Source organism: Prunus mume, linkage group LG3 (genome assembly GCF_029339155.1).
Source record: "Prunus mume cultivar Tortuosa linkage group LG3, ASM2933915v1, whole genome shotgun sequence".
In the NCBI taxonomy this organism is placed as follows: Eukaryota; Viridiplantae; Streptophyta; class Magnoliopsida; order Rosales; family Rosaceae; genus Prunus; species Prunus mume.
In genome coordinates, this window is record NC_142700.1 from 19,118,422 (window position 1) to 19,137,874 (window position 19,453).

Consider the following 19,453-nt stretch of genomic DNA (forward strand, 5'->3'; position numbering starts at 1 on the left):
ATTACAAATTGATTCCCATAGCCCTCTTTGCAGCTTTCCACCGGTGATAAGCATTCCCTTTAATGTAAAGGTAGCCAAACGGACCCTATCTTCATCAGACACTCCAGATTACCTCAAAAATCCGCTCCACATCAAGGTAATCCAAGACTCGGCCTGCGGATCTGGGCCACCCATGAACTCTTTGGCTCGAGCTCTTTCACCCTTTTAATTTCCGAACTTTCAAGTACTACGCCTCCGCAGCGTAGTCATGGTGCGGGTGAATTGACTCAAAGACATGGCGCAAATCAGGGCATTCTCTCCCAGTGGAGATGGTGGAGGAGATGGAACCGGAGGTGAAGGAGGTGGTGACGGAGATGGTGGTGGAGGATTTGGGCCCCATCTTTGACCACGACCTCGTGTTCTCGGTCGGCGTGTTGCCATGGTTCTACACAAAGAAACCATCGAATCATTAGATCAACAATGCAGCAAAAGTGCAAGTGTCGAAGGAACATGAACCTAATGCTCGATACCAAGCTGACAGGACCGCCCGAATTTTCCCAAACCGAGGCGGATCCGTCTTAGGTGCGACATCATACGATGCGGGCCCACTTACTAACACCCAAGACATCCTACCAAAAATTTGGCAGAGTCTCCCCTGTAAAATGCTCAAACCAACAATAAACAACCTGCAATAATTTACATCAATATACAATCCAACTGCCAGCATGCTTTTAACATACTACAATCCAACACAAAATGGCCTCCGGCCTCAAGTAGTAGCCTAACGTGGGCAATAACAGAGCGTCTACAGAATTTGTTTACAACAAACAGGGGAGTAGAAAGAATTTATACAGACCCTATTAACAGACGACAAGTTCGGAGCTCGTGACTTGCTCGAATGCCTTCAGGAGCAACTACTGTCTGGGGGGCGCAAAACAGAAAGATGTGAGTGGACAGAAATAAAGTTTCACTTTAAAACAACATAGTAACCCCACCATGTAAAAATAATGCTCTAGCATGCAGTTTCACAATTCAGAAAGCAAAACTCAAACACAAAAATCCCAAAGTCCAAAACATCTCCACAACCCAAGCTCATAACTCATTTCCCAAAATATATGCAACTCTCAACAACCCGTAAATACCCATATATAAATATACATATAGCTAGGACTCTAGTATAGTATATATACTCCACTCCAAACTAATGTACCGGGGAGACAATCCAACCGGGGGATTGTTGGCTGGTACGCAGGATTTTCGAACCGAACCAGCGTCCGGGATGAGTAGTCCAACCGGGACGGAACTCCATAGCTCACACGCCGGCACTGCCAACGACACGTGTAGCTCACAAATCTCATATCAAGTCCTACGCGCGCAGACAGTATCATCACCCCACCGGCACTGCCAACGACGTGTGTGATGATATTCAAGCAATATACATACTCTCCTCATGCGCCGCCAACGACACGTATGGAAAGTGTCTCACACACCGCACTGCCAACGCCATGTGTGAGACCCGTAATCTCATGGCCTTCCCACCCCACCGGCACTGCCAACGACGTGTGTGGGAAGCCTAGTAACTAGGGAATGGTACTCACCTACCATACTCATATCTCACCACCATCCATCAAACTCCTATCTTTCCACAATCTCACACAACAACCTCTCATACTCTATACATAGACAATATAGATAGCCATCCCAAAATCCATATCAACATAATCATCGTACTCAAATATATAAGTCTATACTCATAATATATAGCCAAGACATATAACCATATTCAAATCATCAACCAAAGACTTATTAAATCAAAGTCACCATCATTTAAAGTATATGCACAAAACTTTCATAATTAAAAACCATGCATATGCTTAAAACAAAGTCCACTCACAAGTAATCCCAAGCTGCCCGGCCCCGTGAGGGTCCTGCTGCGAGTGATCAACCGAAGTACCTATTCCAAGATACAAATCCTTGATTAACGATGCGTACTTCCAAAACGGAAATTCACGAAAGGAAATACTTAAATCCCCAAGTTCCCGGTGCGCTCACGTCCAAAGGAATATCCTAAGGTCCGGTTACAGATTGGAATTCGCTTCCCAATCGCACGGTGATCGCGATTTCCCTAAACTTCACATTATTGAATCGGAACATCCGGGGCTCCAATTCACGATCCGCGAATTCCTACAGGTTTCTAAGAGTACCTAAATCAACATACTTCAATTTGGAAACGATCCAACGGTCAGAACTTATCGAACCCGGATAACGCACAATATGCGAAATCCGTTCGATAGTCAAACGATATCCAAATTGAGATCCGCGAAATCCTACGCACTCGTGGCAGCCTAAGGATCTCAACAGGACGAAAAACAACTTCACCCACCTTGCCCACGCGCCGCCACACGCGCCGGCAGGCGCGGTGTGTAGAGAGATTTCCGGTGACGGAAAATCTCCAAACCAACGCTCACCCTTCCAATCCTAGATACTACTCGAAGAATGGAGCAACTTTTTCAACTACGGCAACATCCAATTCGGACGGCAAGTGGCCGGAATTTCAAATTGAAATCCGGCCAAAACCTAGGTTTCCAATTCGGTTCCAAACTTCAATTTCGATCCAATCCTAACCCAAAATCAGCTAGAACACGTAAAAAGGATGAGAAACCTCACCTTGCCCGTCGGAAATGGTGGCTGGAGGTGAGAGATCGAGCGGCTGGAAGTTCCAGGCGATTCGCCACGATTCTGCATTTTCCGGCGAGTCCCGAGGTTTCGAGGTTGTCTTGGCCGGGAAGAGAGAGGGAGAGGCTGCGGTTCGAACGGGACCGGTCTCGTCGGACGGGGTGGTCGGAGGTGGCGGTTGTGTGGTGGTTTCCGATCGGTGAACAGTGACGGGGAGGGAGAATCGCAAGGAGAAGAAGAAGACGCGGGAGGAAGAGAAGAAAGTGAGGTAAATGTAAAAAATCTGATTTTTACCCCAACTCACTTCGAAATAATTACGGTTCTGCCACCGAACAAGTTTTGATCGCCAAAGCTTCGTTAAATCTCCGATTCAGGCCTACCGCCTTTGTCTACGGTTTCGTCTCAGTACCACCTACGCAACCACACCACTCACGGTCCCAAAATCTTCCCGGAGAAGAATTTGACCAAAATTACCCTTAACCCAAGAGTAATTTAATATTTTCCCTTAATTAAATTAAATAGGAAAATAAACGGGGTCGGGGTGTTACACAACCCAGCCCCTGACAAATCAATCAACCTTATCCCTGCGATACATAGCCTGGCTTAACAAGGAGATTAGCTCAGTACACGTCCCATCCTTGAACAGATGTCGCTTTATCCATCGTTCTCCACATAAGCAGGCAGGTGATGGAAAGGGATCATTTAATACACCTCACATCCCTGGTTACATGTCACTTCACCATCTGACCTCTGCCTAGCATGGTGATCTGAAATGGGACATTAAATGTAACCCAGAGGAGGGAAAAGATCTCTTCTGAAAATATCGTGGCCCATCTCTCTCCCTCCTATAAATACCCCTCACCTGTCTCTAAGGGAATGTAATAACTCTTCATGTAATAAAAGCCTTACATCCAGAGACAGGTGAATGTAATAACTCTTCATGTAATAAAAGCCTTACATCCATTCTCCCTCAAACTCAAATTAGTTTCTGACTTAACCATCGGAGAGGGTTAAACTGGAATCAACCCCAGTTTGCCCTTAATTCTGATATCGTTTTCAAGTGTGTAGATTGTCTGCGGAGGCAGTCCATACCTACAAGCCCAACACGGGTCCAAGCTCCCATTGGGCCCCCAATTACTTGTACGAGAAGGATTCACAGCTTACACGTTTCATATATATATATATATATATATTTTGCTGTCCATCTCATGACGAACATCATTGAATGATTTTGGCTATTATGGTGCAACAGTAAGAGGAACCTAGAGAACTCTAGGATTTCTTCTACGCCTTTCCAAGAGAGTTGTGCACCAGTTTTGATTTTCTTGGTGGTTTGCCCACCATGACAATCAATCCACACTAATTGATGTTGAATTGGAGGTTGGACACATCCTTGAAAGCATTTGATTAGAGTTGCCTGTTGGAATAGAATATATGATGATTGAAATCATCATAAAGACAATATCTCCTGTTGATTGTGGACTAGATGTTTGAAAACATCATTGGAAATATTTGAGCGGAGCCAAGTCTTAGAGAGATCCCTGACTATTTTTATGATGATAGAAATCATCATAGCCAGGGACGCTTGGGTTGATCGAAACCTGGAGTCCTGAGCAAACAAGAAAACTGTGCCATAGAACTAAGATTTTACCTTGAGATGGCTTTTGCTTTCTCTAGTATGCTTGTTAACTTTCTTTTCTTCCTGCAGCTATTCTCTTTTCTGCTCCTTCCCTCTTTTTTAATCACAGGCATGACTCTTTTATAGGCCATGAGTTTTGAGGAGTTTGAGATTGAGTGAACTATCACTCTTTGGTCTTAGTGTTTGATACAAACACTCTAAGTACAACCATTGCATCAAAAGGACTTTTATTCCTTTTAAACACCTACTGGATGAATTATTATTGTTGTCACTCACTTTTAATAAATTTCCACGTAGACAGCCATCCCTATTTAATTCATAAAAATTATCGTTCCAACATGCGGGGTTTTGTCCAATCATGCGAAGAGAAGTTGTTTATAGTACCAAAGCCTCACACCCAGTTGCTGAACTCCAATTTTCTCACTCTATCTCTAATGGTGGAGCAAATAGCTCTCCCTCTGCTCCTTCACAACCCACCACAAATTTTTTGTTAAAAAAATATAACCTACACTACATATGTCTAGCCCACTTAAATTAAACCTATACAAACCTATCAAACATATCATCCCATCCTCCTGTTCAATTCTTCTCCTCCTCTGCAAAACAGACATAAGCAACTTCCCTGCAGCCAGCCCCAACTCCTCTCTGCGGCCACTGCTAGGAACTCCGCTCAACTTCTTTGCAGCCAACAACTTCTGTTCTTTGCAACAACAAGTATTCTTCTCATTCTCTCCTTTTTAATTATCTTATGCATCTTTAATTTGAATAGAAAATGTTATAGGGTTTAATTCGGAATGACTTATAATTTGGAGATTTTGTTGAAATTAATTAGGGTTTTTTTATTTTAGGAATTTTGTTGAGATGTTTAATTTGTTGTTGGTATTGTTGAGATGTTTGATTTGTGTGTTGGTATGTTTGATTAAATACATTAATTTGTTATTGGTATTGTTGAGATGTTTGATTTCTGTGTTGGTATTTTTGTTGAAATGTTTGATTAAAATCATTTCTACATATTATTTATTTTATAGGTTATCTTTATTATGTCGGATCACAATCAGAACCCCAAGAAAATTAAGACCTTGTTGTCTTTTTTTAAGAAAAAGAATGATGGGTCATCATCAAATACAAATATCAACTATCTTGAACGGTGATCCAGGAGTACGTCATCTAATATGCAAATATTCGGTGAATGAACAATATAATGTGCGAAGAGGATATATTCTTTTAGGGCCATGTCAACCTACAAGGCCACAAAGGAGGGGATTCACATCCTCCACACAAGTCAGGATAGCTGCACATAGAGACCCACATATCTTATGCCAAGAACAAAATTTCCCCAAAAACCAGAAGCACATCAACACAAGAACATTCCTCCAAAAGTCACTTTCTGCTTCACACCCAAGTCCGCTTGTACACCAAGAAGAAAACAGCAACCAATCACAACACCAGCATGGTATATGCCAAAGGATCGAAATCAAGGGAGTGGAGAGTATTGGTGCAAGCACCAGAGCTAGAACCGTAGCAAGAGCTCTATATACAATCCGATTAGAGAAGTAGTTGCTATATCCCAATGGAGAAACCAGATCTGGAAAAAGGAGAAAGTATGGGTAGGAGGGGATGTTATGGGAGAAGTAAATCTGGTTGAAGGGAGTGTTTGGCGAAGAAAAGAGGACACAAAATCGGCTTGAGACATATAATCTCAGCCCAGAGCACAAGGCTTAAGCAGTCACCAGGAGAAGCAAATAACTCTCAGAGACAGCCACCAATTCTCAGAGGAAGCTACCAACTCTTAGAGACAGCCACCAACACAGCCAAACAGGCTCAAACACAAAATAAGACCAGGCCCACAAAAGAATCCAAGGCAGGTGAAGTTGAGAACTAGCAGAAAAGAAGGAGAAAAGGGTGGGGGGAGGGGAGGGAGAAGAGGATAAACCTCCTCCTCCCCAATGGAGCTGTGGCGCTGAGAAGAAAAAGGGGGGTGTTAGGTTTTTAGAGAAGAGGGACAGACCTCCTCCTCCCCCAATCTAAAACACTAGTTGATGTTTCATAACATAACACTCAAGTTATTTGATCAAACGATTACCATAAACTCCAATATGTTAAATCATGATTTTGGACCTCCATAATAGAGGATGATGTCGTGACGAGTTTTTAGCAATTTTCGGTGTATTTTTATGATTTTTAATTTATTTTTATGCATTTTAGAAGTTAAATACTATAAAAATAATATTAAAGGGTATAGACCAATCACGGGATGCCACGTGTTGGAGGAAACCCTGACGGTGCACCTTCAGCTGCTGCCACGTGTCACTCAGTATGATTTAATACTATTTATCTTGAATTTAACTTCTAAAATTCATAATAAATTAATTAAAAATCCAAAAAATATAACAAAAATTCTTAGAAACTCTTTGTGGCATTCTCTACACCTTCAAGCTCTAAAAGTATAATTTTGAGTTATACAACTGTAAATTGATAATAAAAACTCAAATTTGTTTCTAAGCAATCTAAAACACTAGATGATGTTTTATAACCTAATATTCATGTTCTTTGATACAATAATTATCATGAACTAAAAGTCGAAGATAATGTCATAGGGAGTTTGTAGCAATTTTTGGTGTATTTTTTTAAAAATTAATTTTAATTATTTTTTATGAAATTTTAAAGATAAACTTGAAAAAAGTAACCAAAACAACATGTGGTGCAATCGTGGGACGCCACCTGTTGGAAACACTGATGGAGCCATCTTCAATTGCTGCCATGTGTCGCCTTATACTATTTAATATTATTTTTCATTAATTTAACTTCTAAAATTCATAATTAATTAATTAAAAATCTAAATACATCAAAAATTTATAGGAACCTCTTCTGACATTCTATACACCCTCAATCTCTAAAAGTATAATTTTTATATTATAAAAATATAAAATGATAACTAAAACTCAATTTTATTTCAAAACAATCTGAAATACTAGTTGATGTTCTATAACTTAACACTCATGTTGTTTGATCCAACGATTATCTTAAACTCAAATATGTGAAATCATGATTTTGGACTTTCATAATTGAGGATGATGTCGTGAGGAGTTTGTATCAATTTTCGGTGTATTTTTCTGATTTTTAATTATTTTTAAATAATTTTTTAAAGATAAACTTGAAAAAAGTAATCAAAATGACATGTGGCACAATCGGGGAATGCCACCTGTTGGAAACACTGACTGCGCCACCTTCAGCGTTGCCATTTGTCGACCTATACCATTTAATAGTATTTTTCTTGGATTTAATTTCTAAAATTCATAATAAATTAAGTCAAAATTCAAAAAATACATCGAAAATTCCTAGGAACTTCTTGTGACATTATCTACGTTGTCAAGTTCTAAAAGTATAATTTTTATTTATAAAAATGTCAAGTGATAATAAAACTCAACTTTGTTTCTAAGCAATTGAAAACACTAATTGATGTCCTATAACATAATATTCATGTTCTTTAATAAAATGATTACGTTAAATTCAAATATGTGAAATCATGATTTCAGACCTTCACAGTCGAAGATGATGTCTTGAGGAGTTTGTAGCAATTTTCGGTGTATTTTTCTGATTTTTAATTATTTTTAAAGATAAAATTAGAAAAAGTAATCAAAATGACATGTGAAGCCATCGTGGTACACCACCTGTTGGAAACATTGACGGCACCACCTTTAGCTGATGCCACGTGTCGCCCTATATTATTTAATAATATTTTTCCTTGATTTTACTTATAAAATTCATAATTAATTAATTAAAAATCTAAAAAATACATTAGAACTCCTTGTGACATTCTTTATACCCTCAAACTATAAAAGTAAAATTTTCACTTATAAAAATGTGAAGCGATAATGAAAACTCAAATTTGTTTCTAAACAATATAAAACACTAGTTGATGTTTTGTAACTTAACACTCATGTTCTTTGATCCAACGACTACCTTGTACTAAAATATGTGAAATCATAATTTTGGACCTCCATATTCGAGGATGATGTCGTGAGGAATTTGTCACAATTTTCGGTGTATTTTTCTGATTTTAATTTTTTAAAAATTCTTTTTATAGGATAAACTTCAAAAAGTAATCAAAATGATATGTGGCGCAGTCCTGTTACACCACCTTTTGGAAACAATGATGCCGCCACCTTTAGCTGTTGCCAATGTTGCCCTATACTAATTAATATTAATTTTCTTGATTTTACTTCTAAAATTCATAATAAATTAATTAAAAATTCAAAAAATACACTGAAAATTCCTAGGAACTCCTTGTGACATTCTCTGTACACCAAAGCTCTAAAGTATAATTTTCACTTATAATTAAAAATATACCCTAAAAAAGCTACATGCTCCTTACGACAATGTCTTCGATATTATAATTCTAAAAATCATAATTCAACCGATTTGAATTCATGGTAATCAAGTATGGTTTTGGTTTGTTTATAAACAGATTAATGTTATAAAACTTAAGTATGGTTTTGGTTTGTTTATAAACAAATTAATGTTATAAAACTTTAGTTTCTATTACTTTTTTGTTTACCTTAAAACATTCAAAAAATAAAAATCATAAGAAAAAAACTTGGAGCTATGCGGGAAGAACACCATTCAGAAACCTTAATGATGTACCAATCTCCGAAGCTACATGTTGTTCTCTTCAATTTATTATTACTTTTCTATGCTATAACTTCCAATATTCATAATAAATACATAGCAATCCATACAAAACATTGAGTGAATTATTACTGAAGTATTATTGCCATTTTATTGGCCCAAATACCCAGCATAGTTTTAATTCTATATGAATTAACCGCTCATTTATTAATTTAATAGTGTATTTAGAAATTAGTAAAGAAAACATCTTTCACAAAAAAAAAAAAAAAGGGTAAAGAAAGCATCATTGTCGAAAGTGAAAGTGAAAGTGAAAGAAGAAGCATTACATACCAAAAAAAACTAAATTTTAAAAATTATAATAAATAAAAATTATATTAATAAAAAAAAAAACAAGAAGCATTCAACACCCCCAGCCCCTCCTAACCCTCTATCTGCCAGACAGCCATACTTCCATTCCTCACCTCCCCAACCCAGTGCCCCAACCCAAATTGAATCACATGATGCTTTTGCTCTTACTTCTTATGCCTTCGGATATCTTCCAAAGCAACTTGTATTGGGTCCATATGCACCTCTTGGAAAATTACCTTGTCCCAAACCCAGAAAGAATGCTTTTTGAAATTCTATTTAAAAAAATAGAATTATGGGGGGAAATCCAAATAGAGAAATAATTAATCTAAAATGTATCATAAGTTATGAAACAATACATGAATATTTCTTCGTAAAATTTGGTGAAAAATCAAAATTTGTAAATAAAAAATGAAAAGAAATATTAGAAAAAAAGGGGAGAAAATTCATCCATCCCAGCTCATTCCCCTCCCCCTGCTCCTTTCTACCCTCCCTCCCCCTCGATTCTAACCACCCTAGCCTGCTAGCCACCCCTCCACCACGACCATCCCACCCCACACCCACCTGATACCCAACCTAGATCAAATTCAATTTTGTGTATGTCAGTCCTGTTAAAAGAAGAAAAAACAAACCCATATATGGAACTTGAGTTTCGTGGATGTCAAAGGGAGAGAAAGAGAAGAATTAGGTGGTGGGAGGAGGTAGAAGGAGGGTGCTGGATCATGGATGTGAGGTTGTTGGCTGTTGCATAGAGAGAAGGAGATGAGAGATAAAAGGGAGAAGGACGAAGGGTGAAACTGAAGTCACTCGCTGGTTGAGATTTTTCTTATGGGTCATTTAAACCCGGTTGTAATAAAACTACAATTTTGAAACTGAACCGTTCATTTTAATTGAACGGTTGTTAACATCCCGCAAATAAGCTCTGCATATTAACCTCCGCATTCTAGCAGCTCCCTTAGGTCCTAATACGTGACTCCAACCTCGGCAAGCCCTGGTCCCACCACCGCCTCTCCTCTCAAGGTGAGCGTAACCTCCATTCCTTTCTCGACCCACAATTTGATTCTTCTAAATAGATGAGCAGCTTCTGGGTTTAGTTGAATTGCATAGAGATGAATTTGGTTCTAGGTTGGACTCTTTGTCTCTGGACGTCCTGGGTATTGTTAAAGGTTTAGGATTTCACAAGAAATTCGACTTGGCAATAGATGTGTTTGAGTGGGTTAAGAAACGTGAAGATTGTGATTCAATTTTGAGCGGTTTAGTATTCTAACAAAAGTGGGCAGAACTTCTTTGTTTCAGAGTTTGCATAAGGATGGGTTTGCGCTTGATGTTTATCCTTACACTTCTTTGATTACTGCTTGTGCCAGTAATGGGAGATATAGGGAGGCTATTACTGTTTTTAAGAAAATGGAGGAAGAGGGCTGTAGGCCCACTTTGATTACTTACAATGTGATTTTGAATGTATATGGGAAAATGGGTATGCCTTGGAATAAGATTAGAGCGCTTGTTGAGTGTATGAAGAGTGCTATTGCCCCAGATTCTTATACTTATAATACACTTATAACTTGGTATCGCTGCGGGTCTTTGCATGTGAAGGCAGCTGAGGTTTTTCAAGACCCGATAAGGTTACGTATAATGCGTTGTTGGATGTGTATGGAAAGTCTAGGAGGACTAAGGAAGCAATGGAGGTATTGAAAGACATGGAGTTTAATGGGTTTTCTCCAAGCATTGTGTCTTATGCAAGAGATGGTTTATTGGAAGAGGCAATTTACATTCCCATATCTGATTCTTCCTTGTGCTTTCTTGTCTGTCTATTAATTGATATTATGTTTTTGGTTGCTTGGTCAGGATGGTCATTGGTGGTTCCCCTCTACCCCCTAATTAGTCCAAACCCTAATTCAGTCTTCTATCTATGTTCCGTATTGCCAAAACAAAACAAAAAACAAAAACAAAAACAAACAAAAAAGGTTTTTTATACCACATTCAGGAGAAATTTTTTATTTCAGTTACTCATTTGCACACCAAAATAAAGGGATTCTCAGAATTTGGGTGAAATTAAGAAATCTCCTTATTTATGTGTGGATGGATTCATGACATGGTCCACCCATTAACCCAAAGAATTGTGAATTTCTCATCATCTAGTGGAGGAATGGAGATTTCCAAGAGGAGAATCATCATTCAGTAGGAAAATTATTCAAATTAAAATCTTTGGTGGGTTTCCTACAGTGTCGTCCCCTTCTTTAGTGTAGGTAACCAGTGGGTTTGTCTTACCAAAGTGTTTTGTGATACGGTTTTGGAATATTTAACACTAATATAGTCTACGACGCATTTTCTTGGTATACGGTTTTGGAATATCAAAATTACTTGAATGTATGCAACCTTTAACACTAATATAGCATACAATATTTGCAGCAGAATATAGCATAAACTAAAATACACTGCAACCTTAACTTGATCACCCGGTTCTATCACTTTGCACCTCCCCGCTTATGTTTCGTCATTCTCAAAACAGCTAACCAGTTGAGTAGTTCATAAAGAAGATTTGGAATTTCATTGTCAGTCAAACTACTCAAAACTGGAATTCGACCTCATAGTGTACTCTGCCACAAGCTGAGCAAAAGATGACGACTTGTTCTCTAGCAATGTTGCAGGAGAATCATATTCCTCAATAAGCCCTACAACAAGAACAAAGATGCATTAAAAAATGAAAAAGAATTTGAGGTTCAGTGGTAACCAGAGGAAGTTGAATGCATTCATTTGGCAGTACTAACCATGACTCAGAAGCAGAACCATGTCACTATCAAGAACAGAAGTTATACGATGTGCAATAGTGATGACTGTACAGTCAGTAAAGTGTTGGCGAAGGGTCTGCTGGATGAGATTGTCTGTAGCTGTATCGACCGACGCTGTAGCTTCGTCAAGCACCAAGACCTTACTTTTCTTGAGCAGCACACGGCCAAGGCAGACCAACTGCCTCTGACCCATACTCCAGTTCTCTCCATTCTCACAAACTGCAGCAACCATATGAACATAAAAAAAAGAATTTCCATGACGTAAAATGGAATCTAGTGCATCATATATAGCCTGGATCTTAGGGTAGCCATAGAACAAACCTGTAGAATCCAGCTTTCCTTCCTTACTCCTAACTTCATCTCCAAGTTGACATTTATCCAGGGCCTGAAAAAATCAAAAGATGTTTTAACTAGTCCCACGAATTTAGAACTGCAAATCTATAAATGAAGAACATTTAGTAGGAAGAAGCTTCCTTTCATCAGTGTAAAACCAACCAACCTCCCAAATTTGCTCATCTGTGTACTCTTCAAGTGGGTCCAGATTGCTTCTTACAGTCCCTTCAAACATGGTTGGGTCCTGAGGGATAATGCTCAGCCTAGACCTTAGATCATGCAGTCCAATTGAAGATATATCAATACCATCTATCAAAATCTGGCCAGAAGCAGGATCCACAATTCGGAAAAGGGTCTGTATGAGAGTCGATTTACCACTGCCAGTTCTACCCACAATCCCAGTTTTCATTCCTCCAGGAAAGCTACATGTGATACCTCGCAACACAAGCGGCATGTGTGGGGCATACCGGACCTATATGAACATGAAATTTGAGTCACACATGAATGACCCTATATGTTATGAAAGAAATAAACCAGAACAGCAAGTACCTGAAGATCATGTACGTCAACTTTTCCACGTAATGGCCAAGAAAGATCTGGCTGATTGGATTCTATTACAAGAGGAGGCTCACTGGGAAGGGTAGTATACTGTAGTAATCTCTCCACTGATATTATTCTGTTCTCCACTCTGCAAAGATTCCATATAAACCACACTTGTAACGTGTTTAGATTAAGTCCATATGTGACAGCTAAGCCCGCAACACCTTCAGAGTAAAATACCAAAAACAAATAAGAAAACAGATCTAGAGAATTCATACCATTTGCTTTCAAAAGAATAATTAGTAACACACTAAATGAATACCACTTGCCTGGATCAATCACCCCCGCTGGAATAGAGATCAAGAAAACCAAACAGCACCCAAAAGTGATAGATGACAACATATCCAAGCGAAAACATAGCCATTCCATTGCAGCCGCAGTATGAAACTTAGGCCGACCATAACCATCCATCAGTTTCATGTTCGTATCCCTAAATCTCGATTCTTGATCGAAGCTCCTAATAGTTGTCGACCCTGAAATTGTTTCGGCAAAATGTTGTATCACTGGAGCTTTGCATACTCCAACCAACCGTGCTAGTTCTCTTGCTGAAGATATGTAGTATTGCTGCATGAATATAAATTTTTTGAGAATCTTTCTTCACATTTAACATAGTTCATATAGATTGCTGGCTGTAACAGGAGTTAGGTTTTTTATATGGATTCATATTGTCAATTGATAATATTACAATAATACATGTTTATTTCCCTGAACATTTATCTTTCAAAACAATTATAATGAGTAATTAAATAATCTTATGCATTTATATTTTTACTTGGTCAAATTGGTTTAATGTCATTTTATTAACTTTGATCAATGACTTCCTATGTAGGCTTTTGTGTTGTGAAAACCAACTCAATTTGCATGCCAAGAAGTGTGCCATCAAAAGATAATATGCTAGTGGCCAATTAAAGAACTCCAACATATCCATGAAGCAATGATGATGAAGGAAGAAGTGCAACTAGCACAAGAAGAAAAGAATTCAAAAGAATGCATGAAGTAGCTCACCCATGCCTAAAGAAGAAAGGAAAAGAAGTATGGGATGAAAGCAAACAAGAAGAGATGGAATTCACATGCTTGTAAGGTGTCATCCACTCCAAACAACAGCAAATTTAATGCATCTTACCTAAAAAGAGGATGAAAGCCACAAGAAAAGGGAAAAGAATAGAAAAGAATTCAACAATGGAATTATGGCAACCTCACCAACATAGACAAGATGAACTGGGAGTTATGGATTGTATTAAAATAGGAATAGTGGTGTTGGAATTCATCATGATGTTCCTCCCTCTTAGCCCTATAAATAGAGAAGTCTTCAAGCTTCAAAACACACACCAAGCTCACAATCTTCTCTTGAGCTCTATCTCCTTCCTCCAATTCTTCTAGTTCTAAATTTCTGTTTTAGTTTTATTTTATGGGGAACTAACTCCCTAGCTAAAGCTAGGGGGAAAGCTTTTAATATGAGTATGTAATTTTTATTAGTTTGATCCAAACTTAAGCTTTAATGAGAATTTGTAGGTTTGTTCAAATGGAATTTGTAGTTTTTCTTTTTAATTAATTGATGAATGTTTGATAATCTATTTCATGGATTCAATCATGTTTTTCCCATTGTGTAGTAAAAACTTTCATGCTTTTAAAAGATGAGATAATTACTAAGATCGATAGAATTTCGATGAAGATTATTTTTGGATAGTTTGCTGCCAATGGTACAACTTATGCTTAGAATACTCTTAAAGGAAATTAAAAAGAGCTTTAATTATTTTGAACAACTACAACGGAAAATGTTTTGTGGATCAAATTAATAAAAGTTGCATGCTTATGTTAAAAGTGGAACCCCAATGTCTTAGTGTTTTAATCAATTGAATTTTCTTTAAATCAAATCTTGCATAAATCTATTTCTCAATCTTAATTGTTCTATATCAACTCTGTTATTTTCTTGACACTGCTCTCTATGAATACAACACTTGGACTTCTGAGCTACACTGCTATATGATACCTTCGCTTGGGTTTTGCCAAGTGGTACAAATCATCAATCATTTTCCATGTTGTGTCAATTTAGAAGTTTCTAAGAACTGTAGCAGAAAAAGGCTGAAGAAAATGTTAATATATCAACTTAGTGAACTTTAGTGTGAATAAGGAAGCCAAGTTCCTCACTTCCACATCAAATAGAAGGTAGGGCATGTATAGGCATGAATAACAAGCATCAACAGCGCATGATCAACGAAGAATTAACACTAAAGGGACATTAACATTTCCATGTTAGATTTCATGTGCAAATTCATGTATTGATACAGCGTACAAGATAAGAGCAGTCGGACAAAGAAGCGTTACCTGTAACCAGATACAGATTGCAATCACAGGGATAAAAATGATGAAAACCTGCCATGCAACTTGCGACATCACAGCAATAATTCCCAGAAGCTGGATCATTGAGTTGGCAAGGTTCCCAATTTGACCGGGCATGTTCAAGTCCACTACATTTTGGTCTGTTGAAGCCTGCAAGAAATCAATTAGCTACATTGATGAGATTACTGCATTCAGTACAGCAGCAGAGGGAGTGGTAGCTGTTTAAAGCAAAGAAGGAAAGTACACAAAACTCATCTAATTCTCTTTGAATATATTTTGCTTACTCTGTTTAGGATTCGTCCACTTGGAGTGGCATCAAAAAAAGACATGGGAGCACGGAAAATGCATAAATGCATTTTACTAAAGAGTAGAGTGGCTGTCTTGTACCCAGCTGTTGCAAGAAACATGGATCTGAAGAGGATACAAAAAGAACTTCCAACGGCCAAAGCAACATAAACAGTTAGAAGTGTAGAAGTTTCAACAGCAGGTTTCACATCCTCTGAAACAGGAGTTGCCCAAGCCATCCAGTAATTGCTTCCAATTTGAAGGACCTGAAAGAGAACCTGTGCAAGCAAGATAAACGGAACAAGAGCACCTCCATATGCTGTCGTGATATACTTCCAGTAGACTGACAACCCAACTCTACCTTTCACTCTCTCTTCTTCTTGGACAAGCTGCCCTTTCGGTAAATCATCTGTTTTAGAATTTTGACCATCAGTGTCTTCTACGTTTTGGACAACCCCACTAGTACTAGCAAATTCTCCATCTTCTTTGCTAATGCTTATTTTTTCAACTGGCTCCACCTCTGCAGAATTAAGCACGGACAAAGCTTCCGCATGTGCTCCCACAAGTTCCATAAAATCAGTTCCTGAATTAAGAATGTCATTGAACTTTCCTGCTTGAGTAATCCTTCCGTCTTTCATGACCTAATGACAAACAATAAGTTTAAGCAGACAGATACTTAACTAGATAATAACACATCTTATAAATTAAAATTCGAAGAAAAGCTCTGGATTTTTTACCAAGATGAGGTCTGCAGCAGGTAAGAACTCCACTTGATGAGTAACATAGATTACTGTTTTTGAACCCAAGAGACCCAGCAAGCATTCCTGTAGTGCAATTATCAAGCAAACAAATTAATAATGAAGTGTCAATTTTACGGATGCATATGCCAATAATTCTACGCTGTAAATAATTTTGGATACTCAATTTAAACTAGATGTAATCACACTGCAAGACGGAAATGAAATACCTTAAAAAGGTGTGATCCTGTATGAGCATCAACAGCGCTAAAAGGATCATCAAACAGATAAATATCAGCGTCTTGATACAGAGCACGTGCAATTTGTATTCTTTGCTTCTGCCCGCCACTTAAATTGATTCCCCTCTCCCCTATAATTGTCTGATCACCAAACGATAGAATTTCCAGGTCCTTCTTTAATGAACATGCTTCAAGCACCCTCTCATATCTTTCTCTGTCCATCTCTTGACCAAACAATATGTTTTCCTCTATCTTGCCACTCTGTATCCATGGTGACTGAGAAACATAGGCCTTTGTCCCACACATTTTAAGAGTCCCCGATATCTTCGGAACTTCTCCCAGAATACAAGAAAGTAAGCTAGACTTGCCTGAGCCAACAGTACCACAAACAGCAACCCTCATACCTTGGCTCACTTTGAAATTTAGATCCTTCAATGTTGGACTAGGGGATGATAAAGCCCAAGAGAAATTCCCATCGACTATCTCAATTGCTGTATCAGAACTACCTCTTGGAAGATTCTCTATAACGTCAGGCGGCAAGTCATCAAGACTAAGGAATGATGCAATTCTATCAAGGGATACCTTAGCTTGTACTATCATTGAAATTGCTTCCGGAAGACTGTAGATAGGCTCTTGAAGAATCCTGAATGTTGCAAGTGCAGATAAGATCTTCCCCGACTCAAGTGGGATCCCCAGTAGCATGCAAGCAACGAAGGTGACCACTGACACAAATGTGGGAGCACCCCAGAAAACAAATGTGGTCATGGCAGATGTGTAAACAAACTTTCGTAACCATCCTGCCTCAGTCTTCCTGAGCTCATTAATTTTAGACAAAAACTTCATCTCCCATGCTTGAAGCTTGAGAATCCTCATGTTCCTCAAGATCTCAGATGTTGCCTTCATCCTTTTGTCTTTTGACTCCATTAACTTTTCCTGAAACTTCTCCTGCAAGGACCCCAAAGGAACATTTACCCACATAACAACTATTGTTGCAACTAAAGTTACAATCGCTGCGAGACCAAGATTTATGTACAAAATCACTAGGGCCAAGCCAACTTGTGGAATGATCATCCATGGATCATGCATGTACAAAGGGAAGTCACCAACCCTCTCAGCATCGACAGTCATAAAATTGATAATCTCACCGCTAGTGTGGCCCTGCTTGGACTGGCATGACAGGGTCAAACCCTTATTATAGATCGCTGTAACAAGTACCGCTCGGCTTCTTACTGCTGCCTGTTGTGCCTTAAAGAACCAGTGCCTTTGACAGATGCACTCCACCAGCTTCGCAACCATAAATGCAGAAACCAAAGCATAGCCTTCATTTTTGAACTTTCTCCGCCCATAGAGGTATTGAACAAATGTGTCGATTAGATATGGACCGACATAAGAAGCCAATGTGTAAAATATAGCATACAACCCAGTCAAGCCAACCTCTTTCCAGGCTGAGAATATCAATGCCTTCGCCAGATGAAATGTGGTAACTCTGCCATCCACACCACACTCCGCCTCCAGTTTATTTCTAAAATTTGGAAAGGACCCAGCTACACTATCGCCCTTGTATAGTTCAGGAACATCCTCAAGGTCTAATGTCTTCTTATTGCCAAGCGCAATTAGAGGACCCATCCAAGATAAAGTAAGGATGCTGAAAAATCCAGCATTTGAATAAGGGGTAACAGGTGTACCCCCTTTGGAATTATTTGACTCTGCATTACCATTACCATTCAAAAGGGGTTCCTCAAGAACGGTATTTCTGCCCTCTTTCTTCCCAAAAACCCCCACATATATAAAGAACAAACCAGAGATGACGCAGACAACATCAAAAACAAAAGATAGAATGGGCAAGGAAACGTGTTCCTTGTACAGAAGAATATCTATCACAAGGGAATAGCAAGAGATTGAAAAGTAGGAAACCCACCAAACTCTCAATAAATTTGGGAACTTTGATTCAGAAGAATTAGAGAACTGGGTATGCAAGTAGACACAAAGAGCACCCCAAGCAAGTGTTCTAATGGCTAAATCAAAAAGGATCACTAGCTTTTCCTCAGACCAATCATTTCTATGCCAATAGAAGTAGTTCAATAAACAAAAAACAAGACTGAGCCCAGAAACACCAAGACAACAGAGTAAAGTTAGCTTATAATACCAACTTTGAATACTCCCAAACCTCTGTTTTGGACCCTCTCCATCACCCACCTTGAATTTCTTCCACACACAAGAAACGAGCAACACAAATAACAAAACTAGGTGTAATAAGCCAGAAAACCCACATATGAAAACCGGTTTGAGAAGAAAATCGGAACCTGGATACGTTATGAATGATGATGAGTAGTGTGAGAAGAAGGCTGAGAGAGTACCGTGCTTTGAAGAATCAAAAAGCTCCATAATTTGAAGGACCTTCAATAGACGGGATTATATATATATAACATAGAATTATAATTTAGAAGTAGGTTCAAAATTCGAACAAAAAAATAAGTTGCATCAGAATTATGGAAATGTTAAGATCACTGGCCAACAAATAACCTACTGGAGATATACATGTAATAACAGGTCATGCACTACTCTATTTAAACAAAATTATTCTGTATATATTTCTGTTCGAGGAAAATTATTATGTATAGTTGTCTTTGACTAAAGAGATTCTATATGTGATATTTTTATCTGTGGTGGGGAAATGAGAACTTGAATCCAACTTTGACGGGAGCATTTCTGCTCATCACTTTAACTCAAGGTGTGCTCTCATCACCATTCTCAATATTTGAACGTGTCTATTGACATAACCATAGTTTCATAAATACAAAGTAAAGAATTAATTATAGTTATGCTAATGGACACATGTCACATGTTAAGAAGAGTGGTGAG

The 19,453-nt window shown here is 38.3% G+C and overlaps 1 protein-coding gene and 1 long non-coding RNA gene across 2 annotated transcripts; both read right to left on the bottom strand.

The window, feature by feature from the left end:
* Positions 1 to 657: 657 nt before the first annotated feature.
* LOC148918995 (uncharacterized) lies at positions 658 to 2,380 on the bottom strand. Its single transcript, XR_016125444.1, has 2 exons — positions 1,874 to 2,380; positions 658 to 900 (listed from the first exon to the last, which is right to left on the bottom strand). It is a non-coding gene; the product is annotated as an uncharacterized LOC148918995 (long non-coding RNA).
* Positions 2,381 to 11,619: 9,239 nt separating this feature from the next.
* On the bottom strand, positions 11,620 to 19,124 carry LOC103326655 (ABC transporter C family member 3-like). Its single transcript, XM_089049374.1, has 10 exons — positions 16,583 to 19,124; positions 16,353 to 16,439; positions 15,615 to 16,256; positions 15,316 to 15,480; positions 13,260 to 13,554; positions 12,940 to 13,154; positions 12,557 to 12,862; positions 12,379 to 12,442; positions 12,037 to 12,276; positions 11,620 to 11,940 (listed from the first exon to the last, which is right to left on the bottom strand). The coding sequence occupies exons 1-10, from the start codon at positions 18,974 to 18,976 to the stop codon at positions 11,831 to 11,833; spliced, it is 4,518 nt and encodes a 1,505-aa protein (XP_088905500.1). The 5' UTR covers positions 18,977 to 19,124; the 3' UTR covers positions 11,620 to 11,830.
* Positions 19,125 to 19,453: the final 329 nt, after the last annotated feature.